This window comes from Oncorhynchus tshawytscha, linkage group LG31 (genome assembly GCF_018296145.1).
Source record: "Oncorhynchus tshawytscha isolate Ot180627B linkage group LG31, Otsh_v2.0, whole genome shotgun sequence".
In the NCBI taxonomy this organism is placed as follows: domain Eukaryota; kingdom Metazoa; phylum Chordata; class Actinopteri; order Salmoniformes; family Salmonidae; genus Oncorhynchus; species Oncorhynchus tshawytscha.
Window position 1 is genome coordinate 8,308,361 of NC_056459.1, and position 15,593 is coordinate 8,323,953.

The window sequence follows — 15,593 nt, forward strand, 5'->3', positions numbered from 1 at the left end:
ATGTCATAGTTCCTCCCCTTCGCGTCCTGGGATAATCCACCCTCGCCGCCGACCATGGCCTAATAGTCCTCACCCAGAACCCCACTGGACTGAGGGGCAGCTCGTGACTGAGGGGCAGCTCGGGACTGAGGGGCAGCTCGGGACTGAGGCAGCTCGGAACTGAGGGGAAGCTCGGGACTGAGGGGCAGCTCGGGACTGAGGGGCAGCTCGGGACTGAGGGGAAGCCCGGGACTGAGGGGAAGCCCAGTACTGAGGGGAAGCCCAGTACTGAGAGGAAGCCCAGTACTGAGAGGAAGCCCAGTACTGAGAGGAAGCCCAGTACTGAGATGAAGCTCAGGCAGGTAGTTGGCTCCGGCAGATCCTGGCTGGCTGGCGGATCTGGAAGAGTCTGGTTGACTGGCAGATCTGGAAGAATCTGGTTGACTGGCAGATCTGGAAGATCATGGCTAACTGGCAGATCTGGAAGAATCTGGTTGACTGGCAGATCTGGAAGAATCTGGTTGACTGGCAGATCTGGAAGAATCTGGTTGACTGGCAGATCTGTAAGAATCTGGTTGACTGGCAGATCTGGAAGATCATGGCTGACTGGCAGATCTGGAAGAATCTGGTTGACTGGCAGATCTGGAAGAATCTGGTTGACTGGCAGATCTGGAAGATCATGGCTGACTGGCGGATCTAGCTGCTCTGGCTGCTCCATGCAGACTGACAGCTCTGGCTGCTCCATGCAAACTGGCAGCTCTGGCTGCTCCATGCAGACTGGCGGCTTAGGCTGCTCCATGCAGACTGGCTGCTCTATGCAGACTGACAGCTCTGGCTGCTCCATGCAAACTGGCAGCTCTGGCTGGTCCATGCAGACTGGCAGCTTTGGCTGCTCCATGCAGACTGGCAGCTCTATGCAGATTGACAGCTCAGGCTGCTCCATGCAGACTGACAGCTCAGGCTGCTCCATGCAGACTGGCAGCTCTGGCTGCTCCATGCAGACTGGCATCTCTGGCTGCTCCATGCAGACTGACGGCTCTGGCTGCTCCATGCAGGCTGACGGCTCTGGCTGCTCCATGCAGGCTGACAGCTCTGGCTGTGCTGAACAGGCAGGAGGCTCCGGCAGCGCAGGAGAGGAGACAGGCTCTGGCTGCGCTAAACAGGCGGGAGGCTCCGGCAGCGCAGGAGAGGAGAAAGGCTCTGGCTGCGCTAAACAGGCGGGAGACTCCAGCAGCGCAGGAAAGGAGGAAAGCGCTGGCTGCGCTGAACAGGCGGGAGACTCCAACAGCGCAGGAAAGGAGGAAAGCGCTGGCTGCGCTGAACAGGCGAGGCGCACTGAAGGCCTGGTGCGTGGTGCTGGAACTGGTGGTACTGGATCGAGGACACGCACAGGAAGCCTGGTGCGGGGAGCTGCCACCGGAGGACTGGTGTGTGGAGGTGGCACTGGATAGACCGGACCGTGCAGGCGCACTGGAGCTCTTGAGCACCGAACCTGCCCAGCCTTTCCTGGCTCGATGCCCACTCTAGCCCGGCCAATACGAAGAGCTGGTATGTACCGCACCGGGCTATGCACCCGCACTGGAGACACCGTGCGCTCCACAGCATAACACGGTGCCTGCCCGGTCTCTTTAGCCCCCGGTAAGCACAGGGAGTTTGCGCAGGTCTCCTACCTGGCATCGCCATACTCCCTGTGAGCCCCCCAATGAGTTTCCCTCAACTCCCTTGTGGAATGTCCATGGTCCTCTTTGTTTCGCTAGATGTCAGAATCACACCCCGTCCATCTTCATTGTCCTGGGCCTGACCCTGCTCTCTGATCCAAGGCAATTTCCTCTTATCTGATTAGGTCTACCTTTCTAAATTAGTATACACACCGTTTCATGGCCTAAACTCCGTTAACTCACAGTAATCATTCACTAAACAGGATACAAACAAACTACAGTTTAACTTGAAACAAGTTACATTTGAACAGGATCCATCAAAACTGTTCCAAACGGGCAGAAAATGTATATTGTAATTTCAACGACCCCTGTTTGTCGCACAATATGCAGGCAGCTCTTGTTCCTATACCCTCTATTTTCCTTCATCTCCTCCTTATTATTATTACTGTTATTATTATGATCATCATTATAATAACAATGTCATTATCATTAGTAGGCTTTGTATAGTAGTATCCTTGTATAATCACCATCGAGCTGTAGGGCTAAAAGCGCGCCCTGTTTATTATTAATACCGTAACTTGCTTATTTCAACATATAGGCTACTGTATCAATCCATCATTGGTTCTTGTCATCACACAGACGAGTCATTTGTGCTTTGAAATGCAATTAAGCATTTTTGTTTTAAAACAAAATAACAAAGGGAGCTTTGAATAATTAGCCTAAACAAGAAATAAACCGGAATTCACGAATGCATGCAACTGTTTTTAGTTTTTGTTGTAATAAAGGCTTTATATATTTATCTCGTTAGAACAGACCCTCTGGTACACATATAATTTATTTAGGGTTGTTCCAAATGATATTGTAATCTAACAGCACCTGTTTGCCACACATAATACTCAGACAGTTCTTGCTCCTCTACCCCCCTTTTTCATGATCTGCAGCAGTTTCTACAACTAAGTCACATGTCTTCCACACGTCTGACTTCCCTTTCCCATCAGAGCAACCAGTAAACATTCCCCTGTTTCGAGTTTCTTTTCACGTCCTCCGCATCCGTTTTGGTGTTTGGAGTTTGTTATAGCCAATTTGTTGATGTGATTATGATAGGCTAGGGCTGGGTGATATATCTAATTCATTCAAATGTATGTTTTTGCGCGGTATTCCAAATTCCTGTATTGCATGAACCAAGGTTTTGTTATTTTTCGTTTTTATGAGCGTTTATGTCTGCTTGTTCTTGTTGTATTTTTGGTCTCTTTCGCTCATTCTGTGCTGTGTGCACCTCCCCTTTTACACCAAAGATCCCAAAGGCGGGAAGGCAGGTGACGAGCTTAGGTCCAAAATAAGCCCATGGAAACTCATTTGGACAGATTTTATCGGGAGTGAAACCTCTCGCTTCGCCTCTTCCTCTCTGTTTACACACACACCAAGCCCCCCATCCACCTCTCACGCCAACAAAGATGAGAGATCACATCTTCCCCTCTGACAACTCAACTCACTAATTTCATTTGAGGTTTGGTCCAACAGAATGGGTCATATGGACACTAAAACACATTGACACGTTATTGTAATAGATGAGAAGTCAACTTCTCTAACGATACCCTTTTATGTCTCAACTACTCAAATTGCACACAGAGCAGACATTACTAAAACGAGTATCAATGAACATTGATTCTGGAAAATTAATGTTCAGGTTGTCGTGTGCTGCATTGGTGTACTGCTAGCAGCATTTTAGCCAAAGACCGTTATACTAGCTGTCTAGTCTGTGTTTTATAAATGTGCAATAACCATCAAACACAATTATACAAGGAATTGGCAACTTGTTCTCATTCTGAGAAATAAGGTAGGCCACTTGATTTTAACATCTGAACAAAGTGGACAGGCTAACATGCTTTTCAAACAGTTGGAGACAGACAGAACTGTTCTACCTTGTTAGCTACCAAATAGATCCAAGTTGGCTAATCTTGAAACATAGAGATTAGCTGGTTAATATTAGGAAAGCTGAGAAATAAATATAGTAGCCTAGCCTATAGAAAGCTGATATAGAAATCCTATAGAAAGCTGATGAGATCCTCTTTTTAATAGAGGCCACCACTCAGTTTAATTGCATAGCCTATAGAAATATTACGCAACCTGAGCTCATGGGCTCTCATGAAGTGTTTGATTAGATTTCTTTCGATTACATTTGCATTGATGTCAGAGGGATTAGAGGGACAATAGTGTGCTGAGTACCAGGCAGTTAGCAAGTTTGGTAGGCAACTAATGACCAGCAGCAGCATCAGAGCTTGAAGAAGCCTAATTACCTTGACTAAACGGTCACGTGGAATTTGCCAGTGTGACACACTCACCTGTCACCCTCAGGAGCAGACTTCCGGCGCCGACAGAGATGGCCGCCTCGCTTCGCGTTCCTAGGAAACTATGCAGTTTTTTGTTTTTTTATGTGTTATTTCTTACATTGGTACCCCAGGTCATCTTAGGTTTCATTACATACAGTCGAGAAGAACTACTGAATATAAGATCAGCGTCAACTCACCATCAGTACGACCAAGAATATGACTTTCCAGGAGCGGATCCTGTGTTCTGCCTTCCACCCAGGACAAAGGAATGGATCCCAGCCTGCGACCCAAAACAACGACGTCGTAAAAGAGGCAAACGAAGCGGTCTTCTGGTCAGGCTCCGGAGACGGGCACATTGCGCGCCACTCCCTAGCATACTACTCGCCAATGTCCAGTCTCTTGAAAACAAGATCATGCGTCAAACAACAACATTGACGAATACGCTGATTCGGTGAGCGAGTTCATTAGAACGTGCGTTGAAGATGTCGTTCCCATAGCAAGGATTAAAACATTCCCAAACCAGAAACCTTGGATTGATGGCAGCATTCATGTGAAACTGAAAGCGCAAACCACTGCTTTTAATCAGGGCAAGGTGACCGGAAACATGACCGAATACAAACAGTGTAACTATTCCCTCCGCAAGGCAATCAAACAAGCTAAGCGTCAGTATAGCGACAAAGTAGGATCGCAAATCATCGGCTCAGACACAAGAGGTATGTGGCAGGGTCTACAGTCAATCACGGATTACAAAAAAAACCAGCCCAGTCACGGACCAGAATGCCTTGCTCCCAGGCAGACTAAATAACTTTTTTGCCCGCTTTGAGGACAATACTGTGCCACTGACACGGCCCGCAACCAAAACATGCAGACTCTCCTTCACTGCAGCCGAGGTAAGTAAAACATTTAAACGTGTTAACCCTCGCAAGGCTGCAGGCCTAGACGGCATCCCCAGCCGAGCCCTCAGAGCATGCGCAGACCAGCTGGCTGGTGTGTTTACGGACATATTCAATCAATCCCTATCCCAGTCTGCTGTTCCCACATGCTTCAAGAGGGCCACCATTGTTCCTGTTCCCAAGAAAGCTAAGGTAACTGAGCTAAACGACTACCGCCCGTAGCACTCACTTCCGTCATCATGAAGTGCTTTGAGAGACTAGTCAAGGACCATATCACCTCCACCCTACCTGACACCCTAGACCCACTCCAATTTGCTTACCGCCCAAATAGGTCCACAGACGATGCAATCTCAACCACACTGCACACTGCACACTGCCCTAACCCATCTGGACAAGAGGAATACCTATGCTGTTCATCGACTACAGCTCAGCATTTTACACCATAGTACCCTCCAAACTCGTCATCAAGCTCGAGACCCTGGGTCTCGACCCCGCCCTGTTCAACTGGGTACTGGACTTCCTGACGGGCCCCCAGGTGGTGAGGGTAGGTAACAACATCTCCACGCCGCTGATCCTCAACACTGGGGCCCCACAAGGGTGCGTTCTGAGCCCTCTCCTGTACTCCCTGTTCACCCACGACTGCATGGCCACGCACGCCTCCAACTCAATCATCAAGTTTGCGGACGACACAACAGTGGTAGGCTTGATTACCAACAACGACTTTCATTAAGATAACTAGTATTGTCTTTGTGAGTAACATTTTTGAGTTTTAGGTAGTCCTCAGGATCTGAGCACGGAAACCACCTTTTTCCTTCAAAATGCACAAGTAACATCAAAACATTGAGACGAACACAGACAGAGGCACATGGATCCGTTTCTTTATCATGTTAGGTTAGTGTGACCTGTAGTGATGTGACTCATCGCAGATCTGAAACACTCGCTAAGAGAAGACTTCACCGGCAGGAAGGCAACCCCACATTACAGCCAGCTAACTATTACAGTGTATTACAGTGTGAGCTCTTACATGCCTGTTTGTTCCCTCTAGGAGTTCACGTCCTCCAGCGGATGTATGGCTGTGAGCTGGATGATGACGGCATCACTCGAGGATACTTCCAGTTTGGTTATGATGGAGCAGATTTCCTCAGTCTGGACAAGAGCACTCGTACCTGGACTGCTGCCAACCAGAAAGCTGTCATCACCAAGCTTAAGTGGGATGCAACTGGAGATAACGCTAACTATTGGAAGAATTATCTAGAAAACACATGCATTGAGTGGCTTAAGAAGTATGTCAACTACGGCAAAGACACTTTGGAAAGGAAAGGTACAGTATAATCACTTTGAACTTCTTCCTTTTAGCGGAACACAACTTGGGTAGTGTTGACAAATATGAAACATATCTCCCTTTCATCATAAGCTGTCCATTACATACATGGTTGTAGAACTATGATATAGAATAATATTTATGTGTACTCAGTATTTATTAAAATGTTCACTTCATCTGTCTCTTTATCTCTATCTTTCTCTCTCTCATTCTCTCCAGTCCCTCCCTCCGTGTCTCTGCTCCAGAAGACCCCCTCATCTCCAGTGACCTGCCACGCTACAGGTTTCTACCCCAGTGGAGTCACTGTGTTCTGGCAGAAAGATGGGCAAGAACAGCATGAAGATGTGTTGCATGGAGAGATTCTCCCCAACGGTGATGGAACCTTCCAGAAAAGCACCCAACTAAAAGTGACGCCTGAGGAGTGGAAGAACAACAAGTATCAGTGTGTGGTTCAGGTCACTGGTATCATGGTGGACTTCATCAAGGTTCTGGCCGAGTCTGAGAACCAGCCCGACTGGAGAAGAGGGAGATAGATTTAAATATACACTTTACCCAACCCTCCTACTGAATGTACCCAATAATCCTCATTTAAGTTCACTCATCTGCTCAGTAAAGCTACCTTTCTGACTGCATGTTCTCATTGATCTCCTGACCTTTTATTGACATTGAGGGATGCTGCTTGGAGTTCATTTTAGATGAAAATGTATCATCTAGAACCGTAGTCTGAATGCTCTGTTCTGATTACAGGTGTGAACACAATTGGCTCCGCCCCCATCATTGGAGTTGCTGTAGCTCTCCTGATCGTTGTTGCGGTTGTTGCGGTTGTTGCGGTTGTTGTTGGGGTCGTCATGTGGAGGAAGAAGAAGAAGAGCGAGAAAGGTGTGAGGAGAGAAAGACTTCTTTCTATTGTCATATGTAGGATACACTGTCATCTTAGACATTATCAGCTGTGATTTACTTTAGAGGTAGTAGTCATAGTACTGGTTTACAAGTAATAGTATTGTACAGTGTAGTTAGTGATGGTAGAAGTATGTTTGATTTGATCTGATTCATGTAAATAAAGAGTTACGTTGTCACTTGTATGTGATGTCTGCAGTAGGAATACAGGATTCAGAATACTGTGAAACATGGTCTTTTGTAATATTCCAACAAATCTGAGTCAATAATAACATGATGTTTATCTCTGTTTCAGGCTTTTTTCCAGCCAGCAGTAAGTGGGGACCTTCATATTGTTCACTCTTCTGAAAAGATGACACAATTTTTTTATTTGTTTTTGACTGTATCCATTTTAGAGTGTGGTTGTGTCTCTTTTCCTTGTAGATTGTGATGCTGGTTCTAACTTAATGTGAATTGATGTAGCTACTTAGTTAATATGGAAGGTTTTATTTACCTTGAACCATGCATTAGGAACTTGATAATTAACCTGAACTCATTATCTTTCAAATCAATCTCTTTATTTCTGTTTTAGCTTCCGACGCTGACTCTGACAACTCTGGGAAAGGTCTCCAGAAGACTTGATAAACCTCTGCACTTCTGTTACATCAGAGTAAGTCACTTTAAGATGTCCTCATATTAATGACCAAACTAGAGATCCAAACACTACCACACTGGAACATACTGCTTACTGTTTGGAATGTGTTTGTGTGTAACCTCTCTCTTCTCATGTGTTTTAGGAGCTGAAGAGGACAGCGACGGAAATAACAAACAAACTTCCCGAAAACATAACACATGTGTATACTTACACACACACATCAGTCTCACACACATCTTTCTCACGCACAAGCGCACACGCGCACACACACACACACACACACACTGTAAACACAGAATCCATATAGAAAACATATCTGCTGTCAGAAATATTCTTTGGTGATTTCCTTGAAACAGTTGTACTTTCATTTATTCCTTTTACTTTTTAAAAGATGTGCTGTAATTTTGTTGAATTATACAATGTAATATTGCCATGGTTTGCCTTTTTAAAAGTTGTGCTGTAATTTTGTTGAATTATAAAATGAAAATGTTCCACTGTGTGATAGACATATCTCAATCTTACAGGTATATTAGAATCAATGGATGTAAAATGTATATTATTATTAAAATAAAACATCAATTTGCTTGATTTTCCCCTACCTGAAGCCACCAAAACAATCACATTTAAGATATATTGCTGTAATCTGGAAAAACATTTTTCAATTTTGTTTGAATGTGTAGTGTAGCAGCACATGTTTTGGTGGTATAAGATACAGTAATTGTGTGATGTTATAACTTTGCTCACACTAACTTGTTTAATTGTATAACTATAATCCAGACCGGGCCTGTCCACATGTTCCATTTGTACATTTTTCTCTTTTCTCGAATGTGGCTTTATTTTTCTAGCTTTTTAAAAATGTTATGATACGTTTCATTTATGATGAGCCATAACACTTTTTCACTACACATTCTGTAGAAATAAGTTGGTGAATAAGTCAACATGTATTTTATTGGAAGTGTAAATGTGATCCATTTAACAGACGCATAATCAACCAGCCAAACAAGACCAATTAGAGACCAAATTCATGCATTCTGTAATAATGTTCTTACACTTCTCAAAGACCACAAAATTGAAATGAAAGTGTCATACTGGGCCTTTTAATAATCTTTGCAGTGAGATATGTTCTAAACAGCAAAGGACTTGAAGTGGAACAAAATAATTGTGTATAAGGTATATGGGCTTAAGAAGAAGTAATATATATTTTGATGACCTGTATGAAAAATGATGGGGTGTCAGGTAGCCTGGCGGTTAAGAGCATTGGGCCAGTAACCAAAAGGTAAGTTGCTAGTTAGAATCCCACAGCCGACAAGGAGAAAAATCTGTCAACGTGCCCTGGAGCATGGCACAACCATAATTTCTCATGTAAATCGTTCTGGATAAAAGTGTCTGATATGTAAATGTTTTAATAAAATGCTTCTTAGAAAGGGGGTCATCTCTACACAGTTTCTCTGAGCACCGGCACCTATTTCAGTCCAAGTCAAGCAATGGCTGTAAACAACAACGGGCATAAATAAATAGGTGCTGATACTAGTTTGGGTACGGTACTGTTGACGTTTAGGTGTAGGAGTTCTAAAATTATTTATGTAACAATATAATAGGCTTTTGAATAAAGGTCATTCTAGACATTTTGTTGTCCTGTAAGAAAGATGTTTGAATAAAATGCTTCTTAAAAAAGGGTGATAATCTCTGCACTGTCTCTTTAGTCCTGAACATGATCATATGATAGAGACTATAATAAAAACATGTTCAGTATCTTTACTTGTCTGGAGGTCCACAGCACTGCTGGTTTTCATGCTCTTCTAATCAGGGACGGAGTGAACTCTGGCATATGAATCAATTATACACTGCTCCAAAAAATAAAGGGAACACTAAAATAACACATCCTAGATCTGAATGAATGAAATATTCTTATTAAATACTTTTTTCTTTACATAGTTGAATGTGCTGACAACAAAATCACACAAAAATTATCAATGGAAATCAAATTTATCAACCCATGGTGGTCTGGATTTGGAGTCACACGCAAAATTAAAGTGGAAAACCACACTACAGGCTGATCCAACTTTGATGTAATGTCCTTAAAACAAGTCAAAATGAGGCTCAGTAGTGTGTGTGGCCTCCACGTGCCTGTATGACCTCCCTACAATGCCTGGGCATGCTCCTGATGAGGTGGCGGATGGTCTCCTGAGGGATCTCCTCCCAGACCTGGACTAAAGCATCCGCCAACTCCTGGACAGTCTGTGGTGCAACGTGGTGTTGGTGGATGGAGCGAGACATGATGTCCCAGATGTGCTCAATTGGATTCAGGTCTGGGGAACGGGCGGGCCAGTCCATAGCATCAATGCCTTCCTCTTGCAGGCACTGCTGACACACTCCAACCACATGAGGTCTAGCATTGTCTTGCATTAGGAGGAACTCAGGGCCAACCGCACCAGCATATGGTCTCACAAGGGGTCTGAGGATCTCATCTCGGTACCTAATGGCAGTCAGGCTACCTCTGGCGAGCACATGGAGGGCTGTGCGGCCCCCAAAGAAATGCCACCCCACACCATGACTGACCCGCCAAACCGGTCATGCTGGAGGATGTTGCAGGCAGCAGAACGTTCTCCACAGCGTCTCCAGACTCTGTCACGTCTGTCACATGTGCTCAGTGTGAACCTGCTTTCATCTGTGAAGAGCACAGGGCGCCAGTGGCGAATTTGCCAATCTTGGTGTTCTCTGGCAAATGCCAAACATCCTGCACGGTGTTGGGCTGTAAGCACAACCCCCACCTGTGGACGTCGGGCCCTCATACCACCCTCATGGAGTCTGTTTCTGACCGTTTGAGCAGACACATGCACATTTGTGGCCTGCTGAAGGTCATTTTGCAGGGCTCTGGCAGTGCTCCTCCTGCTCCTCCTTGCACAAAGGAGGAGGTAGCGGTCCTGCTGCTGGGTTGTTGCCCTCCTACAGCCTCCTCCACGTCTCCTGATGTACTGGCCTGTCTCCTGGTAGCGCCTCCATACTCTGAACACTACGCTGACAGACACAGCAAACCTTCTTGCCACATCTCGCATTGATGTGCTATCCTGGATGAGCTGCACTACCTGAGCCACTTGTGTGGGTTGTAGACTCCGTCTCATGCTACCACTAGAGTGAAAGCACCGCCAGCATTCAAAAGTGACCAAAACATCAGCCAGGAAGCATAGGAACTGAGAAGTGGTCTGTGGTCACCACCTGCAGAACCACTCCTTTATTGGGGGTGTCTTGCTAATTGCCTATAATTTCCACCTGTTATCTATTCCATTTGCACAACAGCATGTGCAATTTATTGTCATTCAGTGTTGCTTCCTAAGTGGACAGTTTGATTTCACAGAAGTGTGATTGACTTGGAGTTACATTGTGTTGTTTAAGTGTTCCCTTTATTTTTTTGAGCAGTGGATTTACTGATCAACTGCCAGGGAGAACAGAGAAGCTGTAGTAGTACTTCTGCCCTCTAGGGCTAAAATGTATCATCTGGTATTCACCAAGACCTATTGCACAGAATCCTGCCTGGCAACAGATTATATCAATGTTGGTAGACTATTTTATGGAATGTAGTTTCTGTAAGGGATGTAAATTCTCTTTTGAGAAAATGAACATAATATGTATGGGAGAAATAGGCTTCTTCAGGTTTTATGGCAAATTCATTGCATTCATTTAAAACTTCCTCTGATATCACAAACATTTTGGTTGTTTAATTTAATTTGTACAGTGAACTCCTATACTGAGGTGGACATTTACAGAATTATGCCAACCAAAAGATACCTGGGCAAACACATCCGACTGGTTTGGGACATGTATTTCTGTTTCAGGAAACAGTTTGTTGGAAGCAGATACGCTCGACAAAACGATAAGGACTCTGAATTTTACTTCTTCCAACTGTCGGTTATGTTATTCGACTGTTTAGTAGGCTAAAACATTTGACTAAAACGCTTCAAGTCACAAAGTTGTCAAGTGTATTTCACAAGTCTCAACAGACTTTACAGAGAAAATTCAAATCAAGGTTTGTAGTATACTATTAAACAATCCTACAAACATTTTCCAATGACTGGGACTGGTACATAACTGGTAGATTATCATACTGTACATTTGAATAGGACTGGTACATAACTGGTAGATTATCATACTGTACATTTGAATAGGAATGGTAACAGTTGCAGCAAGTTGTGACTGCATGTAAGACCTTTAGGTTAAACAATCCAGAGGATGCAGTTTGAAAACGGTCTTTATTTGGAGCAGTGCTGGGATCAGTTGATAGAGAACACAGTGTGTCTGTGTGGGTGTAGAAACTGATCTGGGATCAGAACATGCCCTTCCTATAGCGGTGGATCAGTTCGGATACGTCCTCCTTACACACCTTTATCCAGCCGTCCTCCTGCATGTGGTACACTGGACACAAACACAGACACACATAAATTAATTTTAAAAGTATTGTTTACATTTTATTTTCCTATGGATTCAGCATATGACTACTTTTTAATATGGATAAATCCCTATGAGATTAGATTATAATTGCATATTTAGATCTAACCTCTTGAATGGAATTACAACAAACAAACAATATCTCAACATACAGCAAACTCAATCCTGCACCTATCTATGCTTCACATGGTCTCACAGGAACTGACTTAGTCAATTCATGTCAAATGAATCGTTATAGAATGAGTATAGGTTCCGAACAAGGTCACTCACGGTTGACCACTCCTCCAGAGTAGGCGTCTCTGTGCGTGGCGTGGGTGATGCCACGGCGGCCCAGCTCGTACGCCTCCTCTACCGTCATGTCCTCGCGGTAGCCGCTGTCCATCACTCCGTACGCATAGCTGCTACCACAACCAGTAGAGAACATACGACCAGAGAGACGTGTGGCGTTGTCATCCACGTAGTACAAACCAGGGCCCTGGACAGCAAGACACAAATAAATCAATACTCATCAACAGACATGTCAACTGGAGACACTCCAATGCTACTCAAACATCTTTGGGTAGCATCAGGATGAAAATGTCATCTATTAAATAAGGATTTCAAATAAACACACACACGCAGACACACACATACCACAGACACACACATACCACAGGCACACACATACCACAGGCACACACATACCACAGGCACACACATACCACAGGCACACACATACCACAGGCACACACATACCACAGACACACACATACCACAGGCACACACATACCACAGGTACACACATACCACAGGCACACACATACCACAGGCACACACATACCACAGGCACACACATACCACAGGCACACACATACCACAGGCACACACATACCACAGGCACACACATACCACAGACACACACATACCACAGGCACACACATACCACAGACACACACATACCACAGACACACACATACCACAGACACACACATACCACAGGCACACACATACCACAGGCACACACAAACACACAACCACCCTGTACCTTGTTGTCCCAGCCAACGATCATGCTGCCCATGGAGAGGCCCATGCCTCTGTATCCCAGCATCATGTTACACAGCAGCTTGGAGGCTGCAGACACTGAGATCCTCTGCTTGTTCCTCAGTTTGTACAGCCTGAGACACAAAGAGATGGTCAGTCACTGTATGAGACAAGGCAGTCAGAGTGCTAAAACACTGGTTTACTTCCAGATACATTTGAACACCCCAGAGACATGAAGGCATTAGTGTGGCTTGGAAGCATATCATTAACACCGATACAGGAGAGGGCTAGTCTAGATAAGCATTATGGCCAACACGTTAAGTAGATGGTAACTACAGAGTTACTGGTTGATATTAATATGGTTATGCGGTGCTTACTTTATTTCCCATGCATTTGTTTTGAGTGTATGGAAATTACATTGATTGGTACATTTTCTCTTCAACCAACCCTCACTGGCCCTCCCCTTGTGCATAAGCCTAACAGACAGGCATCAATGATTGTGATATCAACACCATGTAACTGTATAGCGGGACTCAATCCAACAGAGACAAGCTCTAACAGACCTGCACTCCTTAGCCAGCAGTCTCTCCCAGTACTGGCAGTCAGCAGCACTACCAGACATGGTCCCCAGCAGGTAAGGGTTGATCTCTATCACCTTGTTAGCCTCCTTCGACGCTGCAGGGAAAGACAAATGCATGGGAAAGGGGTTAGAGAATGATTGCTTTATGTTTGGTTATAGATCTCCGAGATCCATTCTGCATCTGACGTGTCGGATGTGTCTACGACTGCGGCTGGAACAAAAATCTAATGGACTCAAGACTGATCACATCAACTTTTCAAGGTAAATCAGATCAAAATGGATGATCTTACAATTACCACTTGTAGATGTTTTAGTACTCACAATACAGTAGGCAGTTATAGTAGTAACAGTAGAATGCTATTACTAGTTTCTTACTGTGTATTGGCACTGTATTCTCGGGTGAACACAAGTGTATGAGAGAAACGAGACTAAAAACGAATCCCTATGGAATGTGATGTTTACCAATGTAGCTGCCAGCTGAGGCCCTGGAGTCCACAGCCACAATGACGCCATGGCGAAATTTGAAAGCCAGTGTAGTTGTTCCGTGGTTCAGATCAATGGACACAGCACCTTCACGGCTGCATGACTTCAGGAACCCTGAAGGCTGGAGAGAAAGAGCGCAACATACGTGCGCGCGTATGTTTGTGCGTGCGTAAAAGTGTGCTTGAGGTGAAGTGTGAGTTTCCATTGAACCATGCTTTAGTAAGGTATAGTTCACTTCACATAGGACACATTAGATCACCATATCATTGTCACAGAAGAAACAGAAACGAACTGCAGATTGAAAGACGCGTAAAATACTCACATCCACTCCAACTGGGACAGCAAATTCTTGATTCGGTCGGTCAACAAGATGCCCTACTCCTGTTCCAAGAATCTGCCCACGAAGTCCCGCGTGCGATTTATAACCACTTACGTCGAAAAGTGCCATAATGATTAAATCAAATATAAGAATGTACTGTATCTTAATAAAATTTGAAAGCGAAAATACAGCTTGACTTCGCTCTGACGCGTCAAGGAAATATATTTCCGAATCCAAACGAAACCGAAAGGGTTTTTAATATACATTTTCATTCCTAATCGAAAAAGTAACCCAACTGTTGCTTATAATATGCGTACTCATTCCGAGTATTATTAGACAATAGCCTAACCACCCCTAATCATACGGATAAACAACTGTGAATAGTCATTAAGTTTTGACGTGATTTTTCACAACAATATACAGTAAACTGACTGAAAACGTATCACACATTTGGCCAATCGCAGAGCATCATTTGTGGGTCGTCACCAGTAAATATGAAGACTTACCTGGTAGAGGTTTACCGTGCTGAAGGAATCACTCACAAAGAGTCACAGGGAGAGTACTACAATGAACAACAATATAAATACAACATGTAAAGTGCTCGTCCCATGTTTCATGGGCTGAAATTAAAGATACCAGAAATGTTCCATATGCACAAAAAAGCTTATTATTTCTCTCAAATGTTATGCACAAATTTGTTTACATCCCTGTTAGTGAGCATTTTATATTTTGTCAAGATAATCCATCCATCTGACAAGTGTGTGATATCAAGAAGCTGATTAAACAGCATGATCATTACACAGGTGGACCTTGTGCTGGGGACAATAATAGTCCCTCTAAAATGTGCAGTTTTGTCACACAACACAATGCTACAGATGTCTCAAGTTTTGAGGGAGCGTGCAATTGGCACTCTGACTGCAGGAATGTCCACCTGAGCAGTTTCCCACCCATGGCTGCGCCCCTGCCCAGTCATGTGAAATCTATAGATTAGGGCCTAATGCATGTATTTCAATTGACTGATTTCCTTACATGAACT

The 15,593-nt window shown here is 44.3% G+C and overlaps 2 protein-coding genes across 4 annotated transcripts in view; one reads left to right on the top strand and one right to left on the bottom strand.

Moving 5' to 3' along the window:
* LOC112229811 (H-2 class I histocompatibility antigen, Q9 alpha chain-like) overlaps positions 1-9,390 on the top strand; it is a 22,989-nt gene extending 13,599 nt beyond the window's left edge. Inside the window, exons 3-8 of one of the 3 annotated variants that reach the window (XM_042310068.1) lie at positions 5,906-6,181; positions 6,401-6,706; positions 6,929-7,060; positions 7,374-7,391; positions 7,650-7,727; positions 7,855-9,390. In XM_042310068.1, coding sequence (XP_042166002.1) covers positions 5,906-6,181; positions 6,401-6,706; positions 6,929-7,060; positions 7,374-7,391; positions 7,650-7,699 — 782 coding nt within the window. In that variant the 3' untranslated portion in view covers positions 7,700-7,727; positions 7,855-9,390. The remainder of the gene's footprint in view (positions 1-5,905; positions 6,182-6,400; positions 6,707-6,928; positions 7,061-7,373; positions 7,392-7,649; positions 7,728-7,854) is intronic. The other 2 variants (XM_042310070.1, XM_042310069.1) reach the window with 2 other exon arrangements.
* Positions 9,391-11,672: 2,282 nt separating this feature from the next.
* psmb8a (proteasome 20S subunit beta 8A) lies at positions 11,673-14,959 on the bottom strand. Its single transcript, XM_024395874.2, has 6 exons — positions 14,561-14,959; positions 14,218-14,359; positions 13,739-13,850; positions 13,180-13,309; positions 12,426-12,630; positions 11,673-12,122 (listed from the first exon to the last, which is right to left on the bottom strand). The coding sequence occupies exons 1-6, from the start codon at positions 14,684-14,686 to the stop codon at positions 12,034-12,036; spliced, it is 804 nt and encodes a 267-aa protein (XP_024251642.1). The 5' UTR covers positions 14,687-14,959; the 3' UTR covers positions 11,673-12,033.
* Between the last annotated feature and the right edge of the window lie 634 nt (positions 14,960-15,593).

Bases quoted from the DNA above. Each gene is read 5' to 3' on its own strand.
- psmb8a (XM_024395874.2), bottom strand. From the start codon at position 14,686: ATGGCACTTTTCGACGTAAGTGGTTATAAATCGCACGCGGGACTTCGT. The intron at 14,360-14,560 runs GTGAGTATTTTA...CTTTCTCTCCAG, and splicing joins CTGTCCCAGTTGGAGTGGAT to CCTTCAGGGTTCCTGAAGTC. The intron at 12,631-13,179 runs GTACAGGGTGGT...CTTGCTGTCCAG, and splicing joins TCGTTGGCTGGGACAACAAG to GGCCCTGGTTTGTACTACGT.